Source organism: Pongo abelii, chromosome 1 (assembly GCF_028885655.2).
Source record: "Pongo abelii isolate AG06213 chromosome 1, NHGRI_mPonAbe1-v2.0_pri, whole genome shotgun sequence".
Classification (NCBI taxonomy): Eukaryota; Metazoa; Chordata; class Mammalia; order Primates; family Hominidae; genus Pongo; species Pongo abelii.
Genome location: NC_071985.2, coordinates 187,866,938 through 187,886,305, shown reverse-complemented (window position 1 = coordinate 187,886,305; position 19,368 = coordinate 187,866,938). Strand labels below are relative to the sequence as shown.

Genomic DNA, 19,368 nt, shown 5'->3' with positions numbered 1-19,368 from the left:
TGGAGTGCAGTAGCGCAATCTCGGCTCACTGCACTAGGTTCCCAAAGGGAACCTCAGCTTCCCGGGTTCAAGCAATTCTCCTGCCTCAGCCTCCCAAGTAGCTGGGACTACAGGCACGTGCCACCACGCCCGGCTAACTTTTTTTTTGTATTTTTAGTAGAGATGGGGCTTCACCATGTTAGCCAGGATGGTCTCAATCTCCTGACCTCATGATCCGCCCACCTCGGCCTCCCAAAGTGCTGGGATTACAGGCGTGAGCCATCGTGCCCAGCCAAAATTTTTTTTAAAAAGAAAATATACTTGCCTGACTAAAATATCAAAATAATTAAAGCAAGAAAGATTCAGATACGGATTATTAAAAAGTGACAATTATATAAACTTATAAAAATAATTCTCCACTTTGGGAGGCCAAGGAGGGTGAATTGCTTGAGCCCAGGAACTTGAGACCAGCCTGGGCAAATGGTGGAACTCTGACTTTACAAAAAATGTGAAAATTAGCTGGATGTGGTGGTGCGCCTGTAGTTCCAGCTGCTCAGGGGTCTGAGGTGGGGAAGATCAATTGGGAGGTCAAGGCTGCAGTGAACCATGATCATGCCACTATACCCCAGCCTGGGTGACAGAGTGAGACCCTATCTCAAAAAAATAACAATTCTCAAAGGCAAAATGTGTCTCCTCAAGTGAGTGCTAAAAGTTAAGGATAGATAATTTGAGGGTGTAATTTTACATTTATTGCCACTCATTGATTTAATTACAGTTGTTTCCCAAAAAGTAATCAGGAAAATTAAATAACCACATAAAGACCAATCTCTCCTCTTTGATAAATTACCAGTCAGCAATAGAAAACAACTGTTCTAATGAGCTGCTACTAATGTTCTAATGAGAGTAAAGCAACTTAAGAGATAGAGGAAGTTGCTTTATTAAATGCAGTTAATTATCAATAAATTAAGTCTCAATGGGCAGAAAACGACCTAGAGTACCACTAAATCCCAGCAAGATAGATTCAGCCTGATAAATCCTGAATCCCTCCTTTTTTTGCTATTAGTGCTATTCTAGCAAGCCTCCAATGTTTCAGTTTTCTCATTGATCAGAAGGAAGGAAAAGCTATTACCTAAGGATGTTGGGATGGGAGAGTCTATTCATGAGCTGTACTTCTTTCAGCATGTTTGCCCGGTTACTGCTCAACGTGTTCATCTTAAGAGCCATCACCTGACCAGAAGCTCGGTGTCGTACCTAGAATATTAAATAGAACAAGAAAAGAGGGTCAAGGGCAATAGTTATATGTGAGGTCAACATCTCCAAATGTACAATATGCCAAGATATTTTTGTGCCACTTTAGATAAAATATACATCTAATTACATTAAAGTATCACTTCCATGAATGAAGATGAATTATTCTACCCAAGACCAGTATTATTTCACATTGAGTTGGCCAGAAAAACATTGTTAACAACATCTCAAGAAAACACGTCTGATATACACCATGGAATACTATGCAGCCATAAAAAGGAATGAGGTCATGTCCTTTGCAGGGACATAAATGAAGCTGGAAGCCATCATCCTCAGCAAATTAACACAGGAACAGAAAACCAACACTGCATGTTTTCACTCATAAGGGGGAGTTGAACATTGAGAACACATGGACAGAGAGGGAAACAACACGCACCAGGGCCTGTTAGCGGGTGGTGGGTGAAGGAAGGGAACTTAGAACTTAGTCAATAGGTACAGCAAACCACCATGGCACAAACCTGCATGTTCTGCACATGTATCCCATTTTTTCTTTTTTTTAGAAGAAATAAAGAAAAAAATGAAGAAAGAAATAAAAGAAATCATGTCTGGTTTGTTGCTGTTGTTGTTTTTGTTTGAGACAGGGTCTCACTGTGTCACCCAGACTGGAGTGTAGTGGCACAATCTCGGCTCACTGCAACCTCCACCTCCCAGGTTCAAGTGATTCTCCTGCCTCAGCCTCCTGAGTAGCTGGGATTACAGGCATGTGCCAACACACTCGGCTAATTTTTGTATTTTTAGTAGAGACAGGGTTTCACCATGTTGGCCAGGCTGGTCTCAAACTCTTGACCTCAGGTGATCCGACTGCCTCGGCCTCCCAAAGTACTGGGATTACAGATGTGAGCCACCATGCCCAGCTTTGTTGTTGTTTTTTTTGTTTTGTTTTGTTTTGTTTTGTTTTTTGAGACAGAGTCTTGCTCTGTCACCCAGGCTAGAGTGCAGTGGCGTGATCTCGGCTCACTGCAACCTCCACCTCCCGGGTTCAAGCAATTCTCCTGCCTAAGCCTCCCGAGTAGCTGGGATTACAAGCGCCTGCCACCGCGCCCAGCTAATTTTTGTATTTTTAGTAGAGACGGAGTTTCACCATGTTGGCCAGGCTGGTCTCGAACTCCTGACCTTGTGATCCACCAGCCTTGGCCTCCCAAAGTGCTGGGATTACAGGCGTGAACCACCGTGCCTGGCCTGTTTTTAATACCTTAGAAAAAAAAAATGAGGGAAAATTTTTAAGCTGATTCCTCATGGCTGACCTTGGTGAGTCTTAAGACACCAACAGAAAAGAGTCCCTTCTGTGGCATTCTAAGTGTACAAAAAGAAGATATATGCATGAGCCTTATATAACACTTAATGAAACTGTCTTTATAAGATGCTAAACCCACATACTCAAAGTCTCCCCCAAGTACCATAAAAATCTATAGGCTGGGCACAGTGGCTCACGCCTGTAATCCCAGGACTTTGGGAGGTCAAGGTGGACAGATCACGAGGTCAGGAAATCGAGACCAGCCTGGCTGACATGGTGAAACCCCGTCTCTACTAAAAACACAACAAATTAGCCGGGCATGGTGGCAGGCACCCGTAGTCCCAGCTACTCGGGAGGCTGAGCCAGGAGAATGGCGTGAGCCCGGGAGGCGGAGCCTGCAGTGAGTGGAGATTGTGCACTGCACTCCAGCCTGGGCGACAGAGCGAGACTCCGTCTCAAGACAAAAAAAAAAAAAATCTATAAAAAAAATTTCATGCTAAATATAGAAAGAAGTCTGCAAACCTTTTAGAGCTAATATTGTAGTAACTCTACCCAAAGCACCTTATAATCATTTAAACACATTCAAGTTAAATACAACGAACATGGGCCACACCACTCACACTATTACCCATATGCACAGAGGAAAGTCTACTTCTAAAAGCATTCGCCCTCTATAGAACTCAATCTATTGTGCATGTGTAAATGTTATTTATCATTTCAATGCACACTCCACAGGTTTCATAAACTATAACACTTTACTTGAGAAAAGATTGTTTTCACCCTGTAAATGTGGTCTCATTGGTAGCAAAATAAGACCACCAGACAAAACATTTTGTATGATTCAAAGAAGCTAAACTGAGATATGTGTGTTTCCTGCTTAGGAATTATGAATGAGGCAGTAGAAAAATCATGAAGTCACAAAGATCTTTCTCGTTAAAAAAAATTCATTTTATATCTTGCACAACAGGGACTTTACTATGCAAAAATGTCATCATCCTATGAACTTTAGGAGTATCATTTCAGTATGCTATACTTGACCAAATGGGAATTCCAAAAGAAAACATGACAACTTACTTAAACTCTTCAATATCTGAAAGCTCCTTGAAATGACAATAGCTCCATAAGTTTATCATAGCTATTAATACAGGTCAGACATCACAGCTTATCTTAGAATTCAAACAGTGTTTCAGAGTGGCCAGGCAGAAGAGGGAAGGCTGTTGAGGGGGAGGCCGGGCCAAAACACAAAGAGCCACAGGAACCCTGATTGGAAAAACTAAGGCAGGCAGAACACTGGCTGCCTCTCCTCTCCTAGATCACTGAGTGAGATTTGGAACCCAGCTCTCTTCTCAGTGCATCAATGATTCTGTTGTAATGTACCTCTTGACTGATGAAAGAGAAGTAGCTTTCCATTTCAGATCCTGCATGGATAAGTTAAAAGAAACATTTATAAACAAAGAGCTCACTGGTAGTATTTTTCTAACTCTATTTACAGAAGACATCTGTGTTTTAATAAAACTCTCCAGCTGAAAGTCACTCTTCTTATTTTTCCATCATCTGAAAACTGTCACACTAAGATTTTAGCAAAATGGCAAAACCCATGAAAAGATCATTCATCCTGACCAACCAGGATTTATCCCTGGGATGTAAGGATAGTTCAACATATGTAAATCAATCAATGTGATACATTATATCAACAGAATGAGGGACAAAAACCATATGATCATTTCAATTGATGCTGAAAAAGCATTTGATAAAATTCAACATCTCTTCATAATAAAAACCCTCAAAAAACTAGGTATAGAAGGAAGAACATAGCTCAAAAAGCCATATATGACAGACCCAAAGCTAGTATCATACTGAATGGAGAAAAACTGAAAGCCTTTCCTCTGGGATACGGAACACAAAAAGGATGCCCACTTTCACCACTGTTATTCAACATAGTACTGGACATCCTAGCTAGAACAATCAGACAAGAGAAAGAAATAAAGGGCATCCAAACTGGAAAGGAAGACGCCAAATTATTCTTGTCTGTAGATGATATGATCTTGTATTTGGAAAAACCTAAAGACTACACTAAAAAAACTATTAGAACCGAGAAATTCAGAAAAGTTACAGCATACAAAATCAACATACAAAAATCAGTAGCATTTCTATATGCCAACAGTGAACAATCTGAAAAAGAAACCAAAAAGTAATCCAATTTATAGTAGCTCCAAATAAAATTAAATACCTAGAAATTAAGTTAGCCAATGAATTAAAAGAGCTCTAAAAGGCCAGGCACAGTGGTTCATGCCTATAATCCCAATACTTTGGGAGGCCAAGGCAGGAGGATTGCTTGAGTCCAGGAGTTCGAGACCAGCCTGGGCAACATAGTGAGACACTATCTCTACAAAAAATACAAAAAAAAATTAACTGGGCTTGGTGGCTCAAGCCTGTGGTCCCAGCTAGTTGGGAAGCTGAGGTGGATTGCTTGAGCCCAGGAGGTCAAGGCTGCAGTGAGCTGTGATCGTGCCACTATACTCCAGCCTGGGTAACAGAGCAAGACTGTCTCAAAAACAAACAAATAAAAAAGTTCTCTACAATGAAAGTTATAAAACATTGATGTAAGAAACTAAAGATACAAAAAAATGGAAAGATATTCCATGTTCATGAATTGGAAGAATCAATATTTTTAAAATTCCCATACTACTCAAATACTAAACTTTCTATGGAATCACAAAGACCCAGAATCGCCAAAGCCATCCTGAGGAAAAGAAAAAAAGCTGGGCCGGGCGCAGTAGCTTACGCCTGTAATCCCAGCACTTTGGGAGGCCGAGGTGGGTGGATCACCTGAAGTCAGGAGTTTCAGATCAGCCTGGCCAACATGGTGAAACCCTGTCTCTACTAAAAAAAAAAATACAAAAATTAGCTGAGCATGATGGCATGCCCCTGTAATCCCAGCTACTCGGGAGGCTGAAGCAGGAGAATGGCTTGAACCCGGGAGGCAGAGGTTGCAGTGAGCCAAGATTGCACCACTGCACTCCAGCCTAGGCAACAGAGCTGAGACTCTGTCTCAAAAGAAAAAAAGAAAGAAACCGGAAGAATCATATTACCTGATTCAAATTATACCACAGAGCTATTGTAACCAAAACAACATGGTATTGGCATAAAAACAGAAACATAGACCAATGGAACAGAATAGAGAATCCAGTAACAAATCCATAAATCTACAATAAACTCATTTTCAACAAAAGTGCCAAGAACATACATTGGGGAAAGGACAGTCTCTTCAATAAATAGTGCTGGGAAAACTGTATAGTTACATGCAGAAGAATGAAACTAGACTCCTATCTCTAGCCATCTGTAAAAATCTAATCAAAATGGATTAAAAATTTCAATCTAGGACCTCAAACTATGAAACTACTACAAGAAAACATTGGGGGAAACTCTCCCATTGGTCTGCAAAGATTGCTTGAGTAATACTCCAAAAGCACAGGCAACTAAAGCAAAAATGGACAAATGGGATCACATCCAGTTAAAAAGCTTCTGCACAGCAAATCAAACAATCAACAAAGTGAAGAGTCAATCCATGGAATGGGAGAAAATATTTGCAAAATATCCATCTGACAAAGGATTAATAACCAGAATATATAAGAAGTTCAAACAACTCTATAGGAAAAAAAAAATCTAACAATCAGATTTTTTAAATGGGCAAAAGATCTGAACAGACATTTCTCAAAAGAAGACATCCGACCAGCAAACAGGTATATGTAAAGGTATTCAATATCACTGATCATCACAGAAATGCAAATCCAAACTACAATGAGATATCATCTCACCCTAGTTAAAATGGCTTTTATCCAAAAGAAGGGCAATAAAGAATTCTTGCAGGCTGGGCACGGTGGCTCACGCCTGTAATCCTAGCACTTTGAGAGGCCAAGGTGGAGGACTACCTGAGGTCGGGAGTTGGAGACCAGCCTGGCCAACATGGTGAAACCCCATCTCCACTAAAAATACAAAAATTAGCCAGGCATGGTAGTGCATGTCTGTAATTCCAGCTACTTGGGAGGCTGAGGCATGAGAATCACTTGAACCTGGGAGGCAGAGGTTGCAGTGAGCCAAGATCACGCCACTGCATTCCAGCCTCGGCAACAGAGCAAGACTCTGTCTCAAAAAAAAAAGAATTGTTGCAAAGATGTGGAGAAAGGGGTAAGCCTCGTGCACTGTTGGTAGGAATGTAAATTGGTATAGCCACTATGGAGAACAGTTTGGAGGTTCCTCAAAAAACTAAGAATAGAGCTACCATATGATCCAGCAATCCCACTGCTGGGTATATACCAAAAGAAGGGAAATCAGTATGTCAAATAGATATCTGCATTTCCATGTTTATTGTAGCACTATTCACAATAGCCAAGATTTGGATGCAACCTAAGTGTCCATCAACAAACAAATGGATAAAGAAAATGTGGTACATACACACAATGGAGTACTATTCAGCCATAAGAAAGGATTAGAACCTGTCATTTGCAACATGGGTGGAATTTGAGGACATTATGTTCAGTTAAACAAGCCAGACGTAGAAAGACAAACTTCACATGTTCTCATTTATTTGTGGGAGCTCAAATAAAACAATTGAACTCATAGAGACAGAGTAGAATGATGGTTAACAGAGGCCGGGAAGGGTAGTGTGGGGTGTGGGGGAGTGGGGGCAGTTAATGGGTACAAAAATATAGCTAGATAGAATGAAGAAGATTTAGTACAACAGGGTGATTACACTCAACAATAATTTAATTGTATATTTTAAAATAACTAAGAGTATAATTGGAAAGTTTGCAACACAAACAAATGATAAATGCTTGAGGTGATGGATATCCCATTTACCCCAATGTGATTATTACACGTTGTATGGCTGTATCAAAATATCTCATGTACCCCATAAATATTATCTACTAGGCATGACCTCAGCTCACTGCAGCCACCCCCTCCTGAGATCAAGCAATCCTCCCTCCTCAGTCACTTGAGAAGCTGGGACCACAGGTGTGCACCACCATGCCCAGCTAATTTTTATATATTTTTTTTAGAGACAGGGTTTCGCCATGTTGTCCAGGCTGGTCTCAAACTCCTGGGCTCAAGCAGTCTGCCTGCCTCGGCCTCCCAAAGTGCTGGGATTATAGACATGAGCCACTGCGCCCAGCTCTAAATCCATGATTTTTTTTTTTTTTTTTTTTTTTGAGACGGAGTCTCGCTCTGTCACCTAGGCTGGAGTGCAGTGGCACGATCTCGGCTCGCTGCAAGCTCCGCCTCCCGGGTTCACGCCATTCTCCTGCCTCAGCCTCCCGAGTATCTGGGACTACAGGCACGTGCCACCATGCCCGGCTAATTTTTTGTATTTTTAGTAGAGATGGGGTTTCACCATGTTAGCCAGGATGGTCTCGATCTCCTGACCTTGTGATCCGCCTGCCTCGGCCTCCCAAAGTGCTGGGATTACAGGCATGAGCCACCGCGCCCGGCCCCTAAATATTATGAGACATTTTAACACATCTCTCAAAAACTGAAAGCTCGCCAGGTGCGGTGGAGATCAGGAGTTTGAGACCAGCCTGGCCAATATGGTGAAAACCTGTCTCTTGAAAATATAAAATTAGCCGGGCGTGATGGTGCGTGCCTGTAGTCCCAGCTACCTGGGAGGCTGAGGCAGAAGAATCGCTTGAACCCAGGAGGCAGAGGTTGCAGTGAGCTGAGATTGTGCCATTGCACTCCAGCCTAGGCGACAGAGGATGACTCCATCTAAAAAACAAACTCAAAAAAAAAAATTTTTTTTTTAAACCTGAAAGCTCAAGAAGACAAGAAATTAGTAAGGATATGGAACATTTCAATAACAAAAGTAGCATCTTTGATCTAATCCTTCCTCAAAGACAGGCATTTTTTTAAAAGTATATATGACAAAATTTACCAAAATGCTACTAAACAAAAATTACAGGAGGCCATAACGGTTTTGGATTGAGTTCCTGCATTAGGCTTTAACAGACGAGACTAAAAATGAAAACGGAGTTACCCGTGCTAAAGTTCTACTAAGTTGTTCCACTAAGTTGTTATCTGACTTTCCAAGAAATCAGGAGAGAGATAACAGCCAATCACCCAAACTGGCCAGCTTCAATCTTCAGTTGGCATAACTAAAGTCTCTCCGCTTTAACTCTTACACAAAAGAAGTAGCCTGAAGTAAGTTGATGCTAACAAATCAGCTACTTTTCTGTTGTTTTATATCCCTGCCTTTGTGTTATAAGAACTTTGAAAGGGCTAATAATACACTCTCGGGTCTTTGCTTCTGCTTTTTTAAGCCCTTCTCTGACTATAAAGCCAAATTCTTCCACTCAGCTCATTGGTACACTTATTCTATTTTAGGAAATGAAGAGTTGCTGGACTCTAGAATAGCAATAAAGACTATTGAAATCTTTAAACTATATTTATCTAATTTTGTCCTTTAACAGATGTGGCTACCACAAAGGGACCTGAAGGAGACTGCTGAAGACCCTGACACCCTAAGCTCTGCTAACCCCTTTTTGGAGGAGAATCTGTCTTCTCATGGAGCCTAAAGAGTTGTGAAGATGGGTATGGTGGCTCACAGCTGTAATCCCAACACTTCGGGAGGCTGAGGCAGGTAGACTACTTGAGCCCAGGAGTTCAAGATAGCCTGAGCAACATGGTAAAACACATCTCTACAAAAAAATACAAAAATTAGCTGGGTGTGGTGGTGTGCACCTGTGGTCCCAGCTACTCAGGAGGCTGAGGTGGGAGGATCGCTTGAGCCCAGGAGATCAAGGCTACAGTGAGCCATGATCAAGACACTGCACTCCAGCCTGGGCAACACAGTGGGAGCCTATCTAAAACAAACAAACAAACAGAAAAAATAGAGTCGTGAGTAAATCTCTCTCAGGTCTGAGCTCTGCTCTCTTTTGCCTTTGATCTCTCTGATTTCTTTGACTTTCGGGGTACCAAGGGTTAGTTTGTGTTGTGAGAGAGCACTTGATGATGAGATAGCTAGGGTTAGTTTGTACTGTAGCATGGCACATGACTGTTGGGTTTGTGGTGGCTGACAAGTCACTGGCAAGGGTTGCATCTTTTTGCTTCCTCTTTGGTGACATTTCATGTGTGGTTCTATAAAAGGCTTGAGCCAAGCCCCCAAGAATATGGCTGGACAGAAATGTGGGTTACCCCTCACTTGCTACTAATATATGGACGGACAGAAATATAGGTTGCGTTATATTTGTAGTTAGTGTAAAGAGCTACAGTTTTATAAGGCAGAATCACCCAAAAAATTCTGGAGATAATCCTCCAGTGACTTACACTTCCTGGACAAAAATTGAGTTTATGGCCTAGAACCCATCTACTGAAAAGTAAGCAGATTAAACAATATGAATTATTTACTCAACACCAATTTTCTTCTTTTTTGTGACTGAAAGAAACCCGACCTGGCAATCTTCCTTGCAACTAGGAGAGTCCATGTTACATAGCACTAATAGGAAGATGCAAGAGGCCGGGCACAGTGGCTCATGCCTGTAATCCCAGCACTTTGGGAGGCCGAGGTGGGTGGATCACGAGGTCAGGAGATCAAGACCATCCTGGCTAATATGGTGAAACTCTGTCTCTACCAAAAATACAAAAAATTGGCCGGGCATGTTGGCACGTGCCTGTAGTCCCAGCTACTCAGGAGGCTGAGGCAGAAGAATCGCTTGAACCTGGGAGATGGAGGTTGCAGTGAGCCGAGATTGTGCCACTGCACTCCAGCCTGGGCAATAGAGCGAGACTCTATCTAAAAAAAAAAAAAAGATGCAAGTGGGAATTGCTGCATGGAATTTCTGGGGATGCTATTGCTTTCTTGATGAAATTGTACTTTTTACTTCCCCCTTATTATAGCCTGGAACAAAGACATGATGCGCGCATCAAGAGTAGTTATTAGGGATGCTCAACCAGTAAGTATAATGCAAATATTCAAAAAAATTTTCCAAAATCCAAAACACCTCTGGTTCCCAGCTTTTGGATAAGGGATACTCAACCTTTTACTGGCCACCAGTAAAAACCTTGCTTGAAAGGATCAGAGAAGGATTCCCAGAGGAAGTCATCCTTCAGTTTTCTTAAAGAATAAGAAAGAGCTTGTCAAATAGAACAAGCAAGGAAAGGGCATACTGAGCAGGTGTAAAAGCATGTGCAGAGTCTCAGAGGAATAAGAGCATGGGATATTCTAAGGAATGGTGAGAAACTGGGTTTGGCTCAAGGCCTGGTGGGTACATGTTAAGGAATTGCAAGCTTGTGATGAGTCTAGCATGGAAAGCAAGAACCAGAAAATAAAAGATTTTTAGGGCAAGGCACAGTAGCTCATGCCTGTAATCCCAACACTCTGGGAGGCTGAGACAGGAGGATCACTTAAACCCAAGAGTTTCAAGGCCAGCCTGGGAAACATGGTGAAACCCCATATCTACAAAAAATACAAAAAACATTACCCAGGCGTGGTGGTGCATGCCTGTGGTCCCAGATACTTGGGAGGCTGAGATGGGAGGATCACTTGAGCCTGGGCAACAAAGCAAGACCCTGTCTCTACAGAAATAAAAATAGTCAGGCATAGTGGTCCCAGCTACTTAGGAAGTACGTCTTAAACACCTGGCATTAAGTGATCCTCCTGCCTCGGCCTTCCAAAGTGCTAGGATTACAGGTGTGAGCCACTACACTAGGCCGAGTATTTATCATTTATATGTATTGGGAACATTTCAAGTCAGCTCTTCTAACTACTTAGAAATATACAATACATTGTCCGTGCGTGGTGGCTCACGCCTGTAATCCCAGCACTTTGGGAGGCCGAGGTGGGCGGATCACGAGGTCAGGAGATCAAGACCATCCTGACTAAGACGGTGAAACCCCGTCTCTACTAAAAATACAAAAAATTAGCCGGGTGTGGTGGCGGGCGCCTGTAGTCCCAGCTACTCGGGAGGCTGAGGCAGGAGAATGGTGTGAACCGGGGAGGCAGAGCTTGCAGTGAGCCGAGATCACGCCACTGCACTCCAGCCTGGGTGAAAAAGCCAGACTCCATCTCAAAAAAAAAAAAAAGATATATACATTATTAATGATAGTCACCATACTCTCCTATTGAATATTACCTTTTTTATTTTTTATTTTTTTTTTTGGAGATGGAGTCTCGCTCTGTCACCCAAGCTGGAGTGCAGTGGCATGATCTCGCCTCACTGCAATCTCCACCTCCCGGGTTCAAGCAATTCTTCTGCCTCAGCATCCTGAGTAGCTGGGACAACAGGCACATGCCGCCACACCCAGCTAATTTTTTGTATTTTAGTAGAGATGGAGTTTCACCGTGTTGCCCAGGCTGGTCTCAAACCCCTAAGCTTGGGCAATCTGCCCACCTTGGCCTCCCAAAGTGCTAGGATTACATGCATGAGCCACCGCACCCAGCCGTTTTTTTTTTTTTTGAGACCGAGTCTCACTGTGTCACCCAGGCTGGTTGCAGTGGTGCAATCTCGGCTCACTGCAACCTCCACCTCCTGGGTTCAAGCGATACCTCAGTTCAAGCGATATCTCAGCCTCCCAAGTAACTGGGACTACAGGCACGTACCTACCACGCCCAGCTAATTTTTTTTGTAATTTCAGTAGAGACAGGGTTTTGCCATGTTGCCCAGGCTGGTCTCGAACTCCCGAGCTCAAGCAATTGCACCTGCCTCAATCTCCCAAAGTGTTGAGATTACAGGCACTGGCCACCATGCCTGGCCTGTTTTTGTTTGTCTAAGACAGGGTCTTGCTCTATTGCCAGGTTGGGGTGCAGTGGCACGATCACAGCTCACTGTAGTGTCAATCTGGGCTCGAGCGATCCTCCCACCTAAGCCTCTCGAATAGCTTAAACTACAGGTGTGCACCACGACATCCAGCTATTTTTTTTTTTTTTTTTTTTGTAGAGATGGGGTCTTTTTGTCTTTTTGATGGTAGCCATTCTAAATCAGATAATATCTCATTGTATTGATTTGCATTTCCCTGATTAGCAAATTTTTTATGATGTTGAGCATTTTTCATATACATGTTGACCATTCCTATGTTTTCTTTCAAGAAATTTCTGTTCATTTCCTTTGCCAATTTTTAAATGGGATTATCAGGGTGGGGAGAGATGGTTTTTTATTTTTTACTGTTGAGTTTTTGGGTTCCTTGTATATTCCAAATATTAGCCCCTTTTTGGATAAATAGTTTACAAGTATTTACTCCCATTCAAAAGGTTGTCTCTTCACTCTATTGTTTCCTTTGCTGTGCAGAAGTTTTTTAGTCTAATATAGTCCCATTTGTCGATTTTTGGTTTTGCTGCCTATGCTTTTGAGGTCTTTGCCATAAAATCTTTGCCTAGACCAATGTCTTGAAGTGTTTCCTCTGTTTTCTTTTTTTTTTTTCTTTTTTTGAGACAAGGTCTCTCTCTCTTACCAAGGCTGGAGTGCAGTGGCTTGATCATAATTCACTGCAATCTTGAACTCCTAGGCTCAAGAAATCCTCCCACTTCAGCCTCCCAAGTAGCTGGGACTACAGGTGTGCGCCACCATGGCTGGCTAATTTTTTATTTTTTTGAGTCAGGGTTACCCAGGCTGGAGTGCAGCGGTGTGATCACAGCTCACTGCAGCCTCAACCTCCTAGGCTCAACCAATCCTCTCACCTCAGTCTGCCAGGTAGTTGGGACTACAGGCGCATGCCACCACACCCAGCTAATTTTTTTGTATTCTTTGCAGAGACAGGGTTTCACCACGTTGGTCAGGCTAGTTTCAAACTCCTGAGCTCAGGCAATCTGCCTGGCTTGGCCTCCCAAAGTGCTGGGATTACAGGCATGGGCTACTGTACCCAGCCAATTTTTTTTTTTTTTTTCTAAAGACAGGGTCTCACTATATTACCCAGACTCATCTCGAACTCCTGGACTCACGTGATCCTCCTGCCTTAGCCTCCCAAAGTACTGGGATTATAGGCGTAAGCCACTGTGGCCTACTTTTTTTTTTTTTTGTAGAGACAAGGTCTCACTATGTTGCCCAGTATTCTTTTTTTTTTTTTTTTAAGACCCAGAATAACATGCTGAAACCCCTATGTTTTCTTCTAGTAGTTTTGTAGTTTGGGGTTTTACATTTAAGTCTTTAAATTATCTTTATTTTATTATTTGAGATGGAGTCTCACTCTTTTGCCCAGGCTGGAGTGTACTGGTGTGACTGGATTTGACTTTTGTATATAGTAAGAGATGGAGATCCAGTTTCATTCTTCTGCATATATAATATACCATGTTCTCAGTACCATTTATTCAAGAAAGTGTGTTGTCCCCAATGTATGTTCTTGGTACCTTTGTTGAAAATCAGTTAGCTGTAAACACATGGATTTATTCTGTTCCATTGGTCTATGTGTCTGATTTATACCAATATCATGCTGTTGTGGTCAGTATAGCCTTGTAATATATATTGAGTTCAGGTAGTATGATGCCTCCAGCTTTGTTCCTTTTGCTCAGGACTGCTTTGGCTATTTGGGCTCTTTTTTGGTTCCATACAAATTTTAGGACTGCTTTTTCTCTTTCTGTGAAAAATGACATTGGTATCTTCTTTTTTTTTTTTTTTTTTTTGAGATGGAGACTCCCTCTGTCGCCCAGGCTGGAGTGCAGTGATGTGATCTCGGTTCACTGCAACCTCCACCTCCCGGGCTCAAGCGATTCACCTGCCTCAGCCTCCCGAGTAGCTGAGATTACAGGCATGCACCACCACACCTGGCAAATTTTTGTATTTTTAGTAGAGATGGGGTTTCACCATGTTGGCCAGGCTGGTCGCAAACTCCTGACCTCAGAAGATCCGCCTACTTCGGCCTCCCAAAGTGCTGGGATTACAGGAGTGAGCCACTGCGCCTGACCCAACATTGGTATCTTGATAGGGATTTCATTGAATCTGTAGATTGTTTTTGGGTAGCATGGTCATTTTAACAATATTAATTCTTCCAATCCATGAGCATGAGATATCTTTCTATTTGTTTGTGTCCTCTTCAATTTCTTTCATTAGTGTTTTGCAGTTCTTCTTGTAGAGTATTTCACCTTCTTGGTTACGTTTATTCCTAGGTATTTTATTATAATTTTTGTAGCTGTATTGTAATTGGGATTGCCTTCTAGATTTCTTTTTCAGCTAATTAGTGGTGTATAGAAATGCTGATTTTTGTGCATTGATTTTTGAATCCTGTAACTTTACTGAATTTATCAGATCTAAAAGATTTTGGTAGAATCTTTAGGTTTTTCTAGATATAAGATCATTTTATCCGCAAAGAGGAACAATTTGACTTCCTCTTTTCCAATTTGGATGCCTTTTCTTTCTTTCTTTTACCTCACTGTTGCAGCTGGGACTTCCAGTACTATGCTGAATAGGAGTGGTGAAAGTGAGCATCCTTGTTCCAGTTTTCAGAGAAAAGGCTTTCACAGCTTTTCCCTATCAGTATGATATTAGGTGTGGGTTTGTCATATATGGCCTTTATTATGTTGAGGTATGTTCTGTCTATGACTAGTTTGTTGAGAGTTTTTATCATAAAGGGATGTTGAATTTTATAAAATACTTTTTCTAGATTTTGAAGGTTACCTTAACTCTCTGACTATCTGGAACAGTTAAATTCTGAAATGGCTGGTTTGATATGAGACAGACAAGCAAACCTTTTTTGTTACAGACACACACAAGTGTTGCTCATAGATGTTGGGGTTTGGGGATGCTTCTGAATACTTCCAAGTAGTCTTTTTGGGAGCATTTAATTTTTGTTCCCCAAATAGTCTTGGTATATACTGACATCTCAGTCACCCAGTGACTGTGAAAACTGGTATGTCAGAAATACCTAATAGGCTTTCTCCTAACTTTTACCTTTAAGTAGAACATCTACTATCTCACATCATCCTTACTGCCCAGTTCTTAGCCATCTTAACAAAAGTTGCTTTATATATTTCCATGACTATAGAGCTAAACTCTTTTCTGATAGAGTAGTTATTAAAACATAGACGCACTGGCCGGGCACGGTGGCTCACACCTGTAATCCCAGCACTTTGGGAGGCTGAGGCAGGTGGATCACCTGAGGTCAAGAGTTCGAGACCAACCTGGCCAACATGGTGAAACCCCATCTCTACTAAAAATATAAAAACTAGCCAGGCATGGTGGTGGGCACCTATAATCCCAGCTACTTGGGAGGCTGAGACAGCAGAATTGCTTGAACCTAGGAGATAGAGGTTGCAGTGAGCTGACACGGTGCCACTGTACTCCAGCCTCAGCGACAGAGTAAGACTCTGTCTCAAAAAAAAAAAAAAATACAAGTACTGCATCTTGTTAAAATAATATCACACACCACTGATGAAGACACTTTTTTAACTTTTAAGTTTTTAACTTTTAATAAAAGTTTTAAGTTCAGGGGTACACATGCAGATTTGTTACATAGGTAAACTTGTATCATGAGGGTTTGTTGTACAGATTATTTCATCACCTAGGTATTAAGCCTAGTACCCATTAGTTATTTTCCCTGATCCTCTCCTTCCACTCTACGATAGGCCCCATTGTGTGTTCTTCCCCTCTATGTGTCCATGTGTTCTCACCACTTAGCCCCCACTTATAAGTGAGAATATGCAGTATTTGGTTTGATGAAAACTTTTACAGTGAGATCTCAGAAAGGCATACAGAGAAACAAACACAACCATGAAATAAGACAGTGATAATCCGAGAAAAAACCTTAAGTATTTTAGATTCAGACTACAACAATAATCACATTTAAAAGAGAAAAGATTCACTCTCTAGACAATTTCATAAGTTACTGTTTGGAAGGTTAAAAAATTAGTCAGTTTTTAGTACAGTTGTGACACTGAGGCCACTGTAGAAGCACCAGCATTTTGATATCCAGTATCTAAGTTCTCAGACAAAGCTCTCAAACAGAAAATATAAAACCTTTACCTATTCAAGCACAAAAATAAAATATCCCAAAATAACATAACATTCACTTACTAAAATGTTCCTCTTACTTTCCTTAAACCACAACTGTTACAACACTGCAAGAAATTTACAGTTTGCATGACAAACTGCATATGCACTAAATAATAAATGTATAACCATGAACGTGAATGAATCAATTTTTCAGTATCAAGCAGATGGCAGATACTAGCTCTTTTAGTTTCTACATCTTTGAAGCTCAGTTTTCTCATTTATGAAATGAAAGTGTAACTACTTACAAGATTGTTATAGATACTATGCAATAAAATGTATACATGTTCTTAATACAATACCTAGGTCAAAGAAATAGCTCCATAGATATTAGCTACCTATGTAACAGAAATAATAACTAGCCCTTAAATAGGGTGACTTATTTATAACATTATTCTAATGCTTTACACATAATAGTTCATTATATTTTCTCAACAACTCTAAAGGTAGATATTATTACAATCCTCATTTTGCAGATGAGGAAACAGAGGCACAGAAGTCAAGGTCAGAAAGTTTGTAAGTGGTAGAGCCAAGACTCAAACCCAGCTAGGCATGGTAGCCAACACCTGTAGTCCCAGCTACTCAGGAAGCTGAGGCAGGAGAATTGCTTGAGCCCAGGAGTTCAAGACAAGCCTGGGCAGCATAGCAAGACCCCATCTCTCAAAAAAATTTAAAAATTAGCCAGGCATGCTGGTGGCACATGCTTGTAGTCCTAGCCATTCAAGAGGCTGAAGCAGGAGGATCACTTGAGCCCAGGAGTTCCAGGTTACAGTGAGCTAAAGTTGTGCCACTGCACTCCAGCCTGGGCAACAAAGCAAGCGCCCCTCAACCGTCACTTTTCTTTTTTTTTTTTTTTTGAGACAGAGTATCGCTAGGTCACCTGGGCTGGAGTGCAGTGGCATGATCTTGGCTCACTGCAATCTCTGCCTCCCTCAAGCGATTCCCATTCCTCAGCCTCCAGAGTAGCTGGAACTACAGACATGCACCAGTACACCTGGCTAACTTTTGTACTTTTTGTAGAGACAGGGATTCACCATGTTGACCAGGCTGATCTCAGACTCTTGGCCTCATGTGATCTGCCCGCCTCTGCCTCCCAAAGTGGTGGGATTAAGGTGTGAGCCACCACACTTTGCCAAGGCCCCCCCCAAAAAAGGTATCATTGCTCCAATAAAAGACTGTATAAAACATACAGAAGGGACAAAGGAGGGAATGATCAATCATGCTATGAAAAATATGATAATGGTAAGAAAACAAGGCATCTCATTTTATATAATCATCAAAAATAAAATCACACCTAAAAAATAGTGGGGCCAGGGGCTGGGCGCGGTGGCTTATGCCTGTAATCCCAGCACTTTGGGAGGTCAGGGCAGGTGGATCACTTGAGGCCAGGAGTTCAAGACCAGCCTGGCCAACATGGCAAAACCCCACCTCTACTAAAAATATTAAAAAATTAGCTGGGCATGGTGGTGAGTGCTTGTATTCCCAGCTACCCAGGAGGCTGAGGCAGGAGAATCACTTAAACTGGGGAGGCAGAGGCTGCAGTGAGCCAAGATCGCACTACTGTACTCCAGCCTGGGTGACAGAGCAAGATTCGGTCTCAAAAAAAATATATATATTATATATATATATATATATGTGTGTGTGTGTGTATATATATATACATATATTTGCACCACTGCAGGCGACAGAGTGAGATCCTGACACTCTCGTTTGCTGACTTTAATTAATCAGGCAGCCACATTGTGTGCTGTCATAGAGAAAATGCCACAATGGCAAGGAACTGAATGCAGCCTTCAGCAAGAACTTGAGGCCTTCAGTTCAGCGACCTGCAAGGAACTGAATGCTTCCAACAACCACATAAAGTTAGTAGCAGATCCTTCCCCAGCTGAGCTTCACATAAGAGAGCAGCTCTGACTGACACCTTCACTATAGCTTTGAGAGACCTTGAAGAAGGCAATCCAGTAATCCAGTTGAGTCAGACTTGGACTCTTAAACTACAGAAACAGATATAATAACACATATATATATAAACAGATATAACATATATGTGTGTGTATATATATATATATACACACACATATATTTGCACCACTGCAGGCGACAGAGTAAGATCCTGACACTCTCGTTTGCTGACTTTAATGAATCAGGCAGCCACATTGTGTGCTGTCATAGAGAAAATGCCACAATGGCAAGGAACTGAAGGCAGCCTTCAGCAAGAACTTGAGGCCCTCAGTTCAGCGACCTGCAAGGAACTGAATGCTTCCAACAACCACATAAAGTTAGTAGCAGATCCTTCCCCAGCTGAACTTCACATAAGAGAGCAGTTCTGACTGACACCTTCACTATAGCTTTGAGAGACCTTGAAGAAGGCAATCCAGTAATCCAGTTGAGTCAGACTTGGACTCTTAAACTACAGAAACAGATATAATAACACATATATATATATAACATATATATAAACATATAAATAAACATATAACACATATATGTATATATATATATATACACACACATATATAGAAGTTGCTATTTCCTTGATGTACTAGGTATTGTACAAAGTGCTCTATATATTCATTAGATCTCTGTAACACTACAAGTGTGCTTTGCCGGGCGTGGTGGCTTATGCCTGTAATCCCAGCACTTTGAGAGGCTGAGGTGGGTAGATCACCTGAGGTCAGGAGTTCAAGACCAGCCTGGCCAACATGGTGAAACCCTGTCTCTACTAAAAATACAAAAATTAGCCAGATGTGATGACGCGTACCTGTAATCCCAGCTACTCTGGAGGCTGAGGCAGGAGAATTGCTTGAACCCAGGAGGCAGAGAATGCAGTGAGCTGAGATCATATCACTGCACTCCAGCCTGGGTGACAGAGCGAGACTC

At 41.7% G+C, this 19,368-nt stretch overlaps 1 protein-coding gene across 5 annotated transcripts in view; it reads right to left on the bottom strand.

Annotated features, from left to right (window-relative positions):
- TESK2 (testis associated actin remodelling kinase 2) overlaps nt 1-19,368 on the bottom strand; it is a 150,161-nt gene that overhangs the window by 79,022 nt on the left and 51,771 nt on the right. For all 5 annotated transcript variants that reach the window (XM_002810901.5, XM_024247426.3, XM_024247436.3 and 2 more), the window contains exon 3: nt 1,109-1,230. In XM_002810901.5, the coding sequence (XP_002810947.2) occupies nt 1,109-1,230 (122 nt within the window). The remainder of the gene's footprint in view (nt 1-1,108; nt 1,231-19,368) is intronic.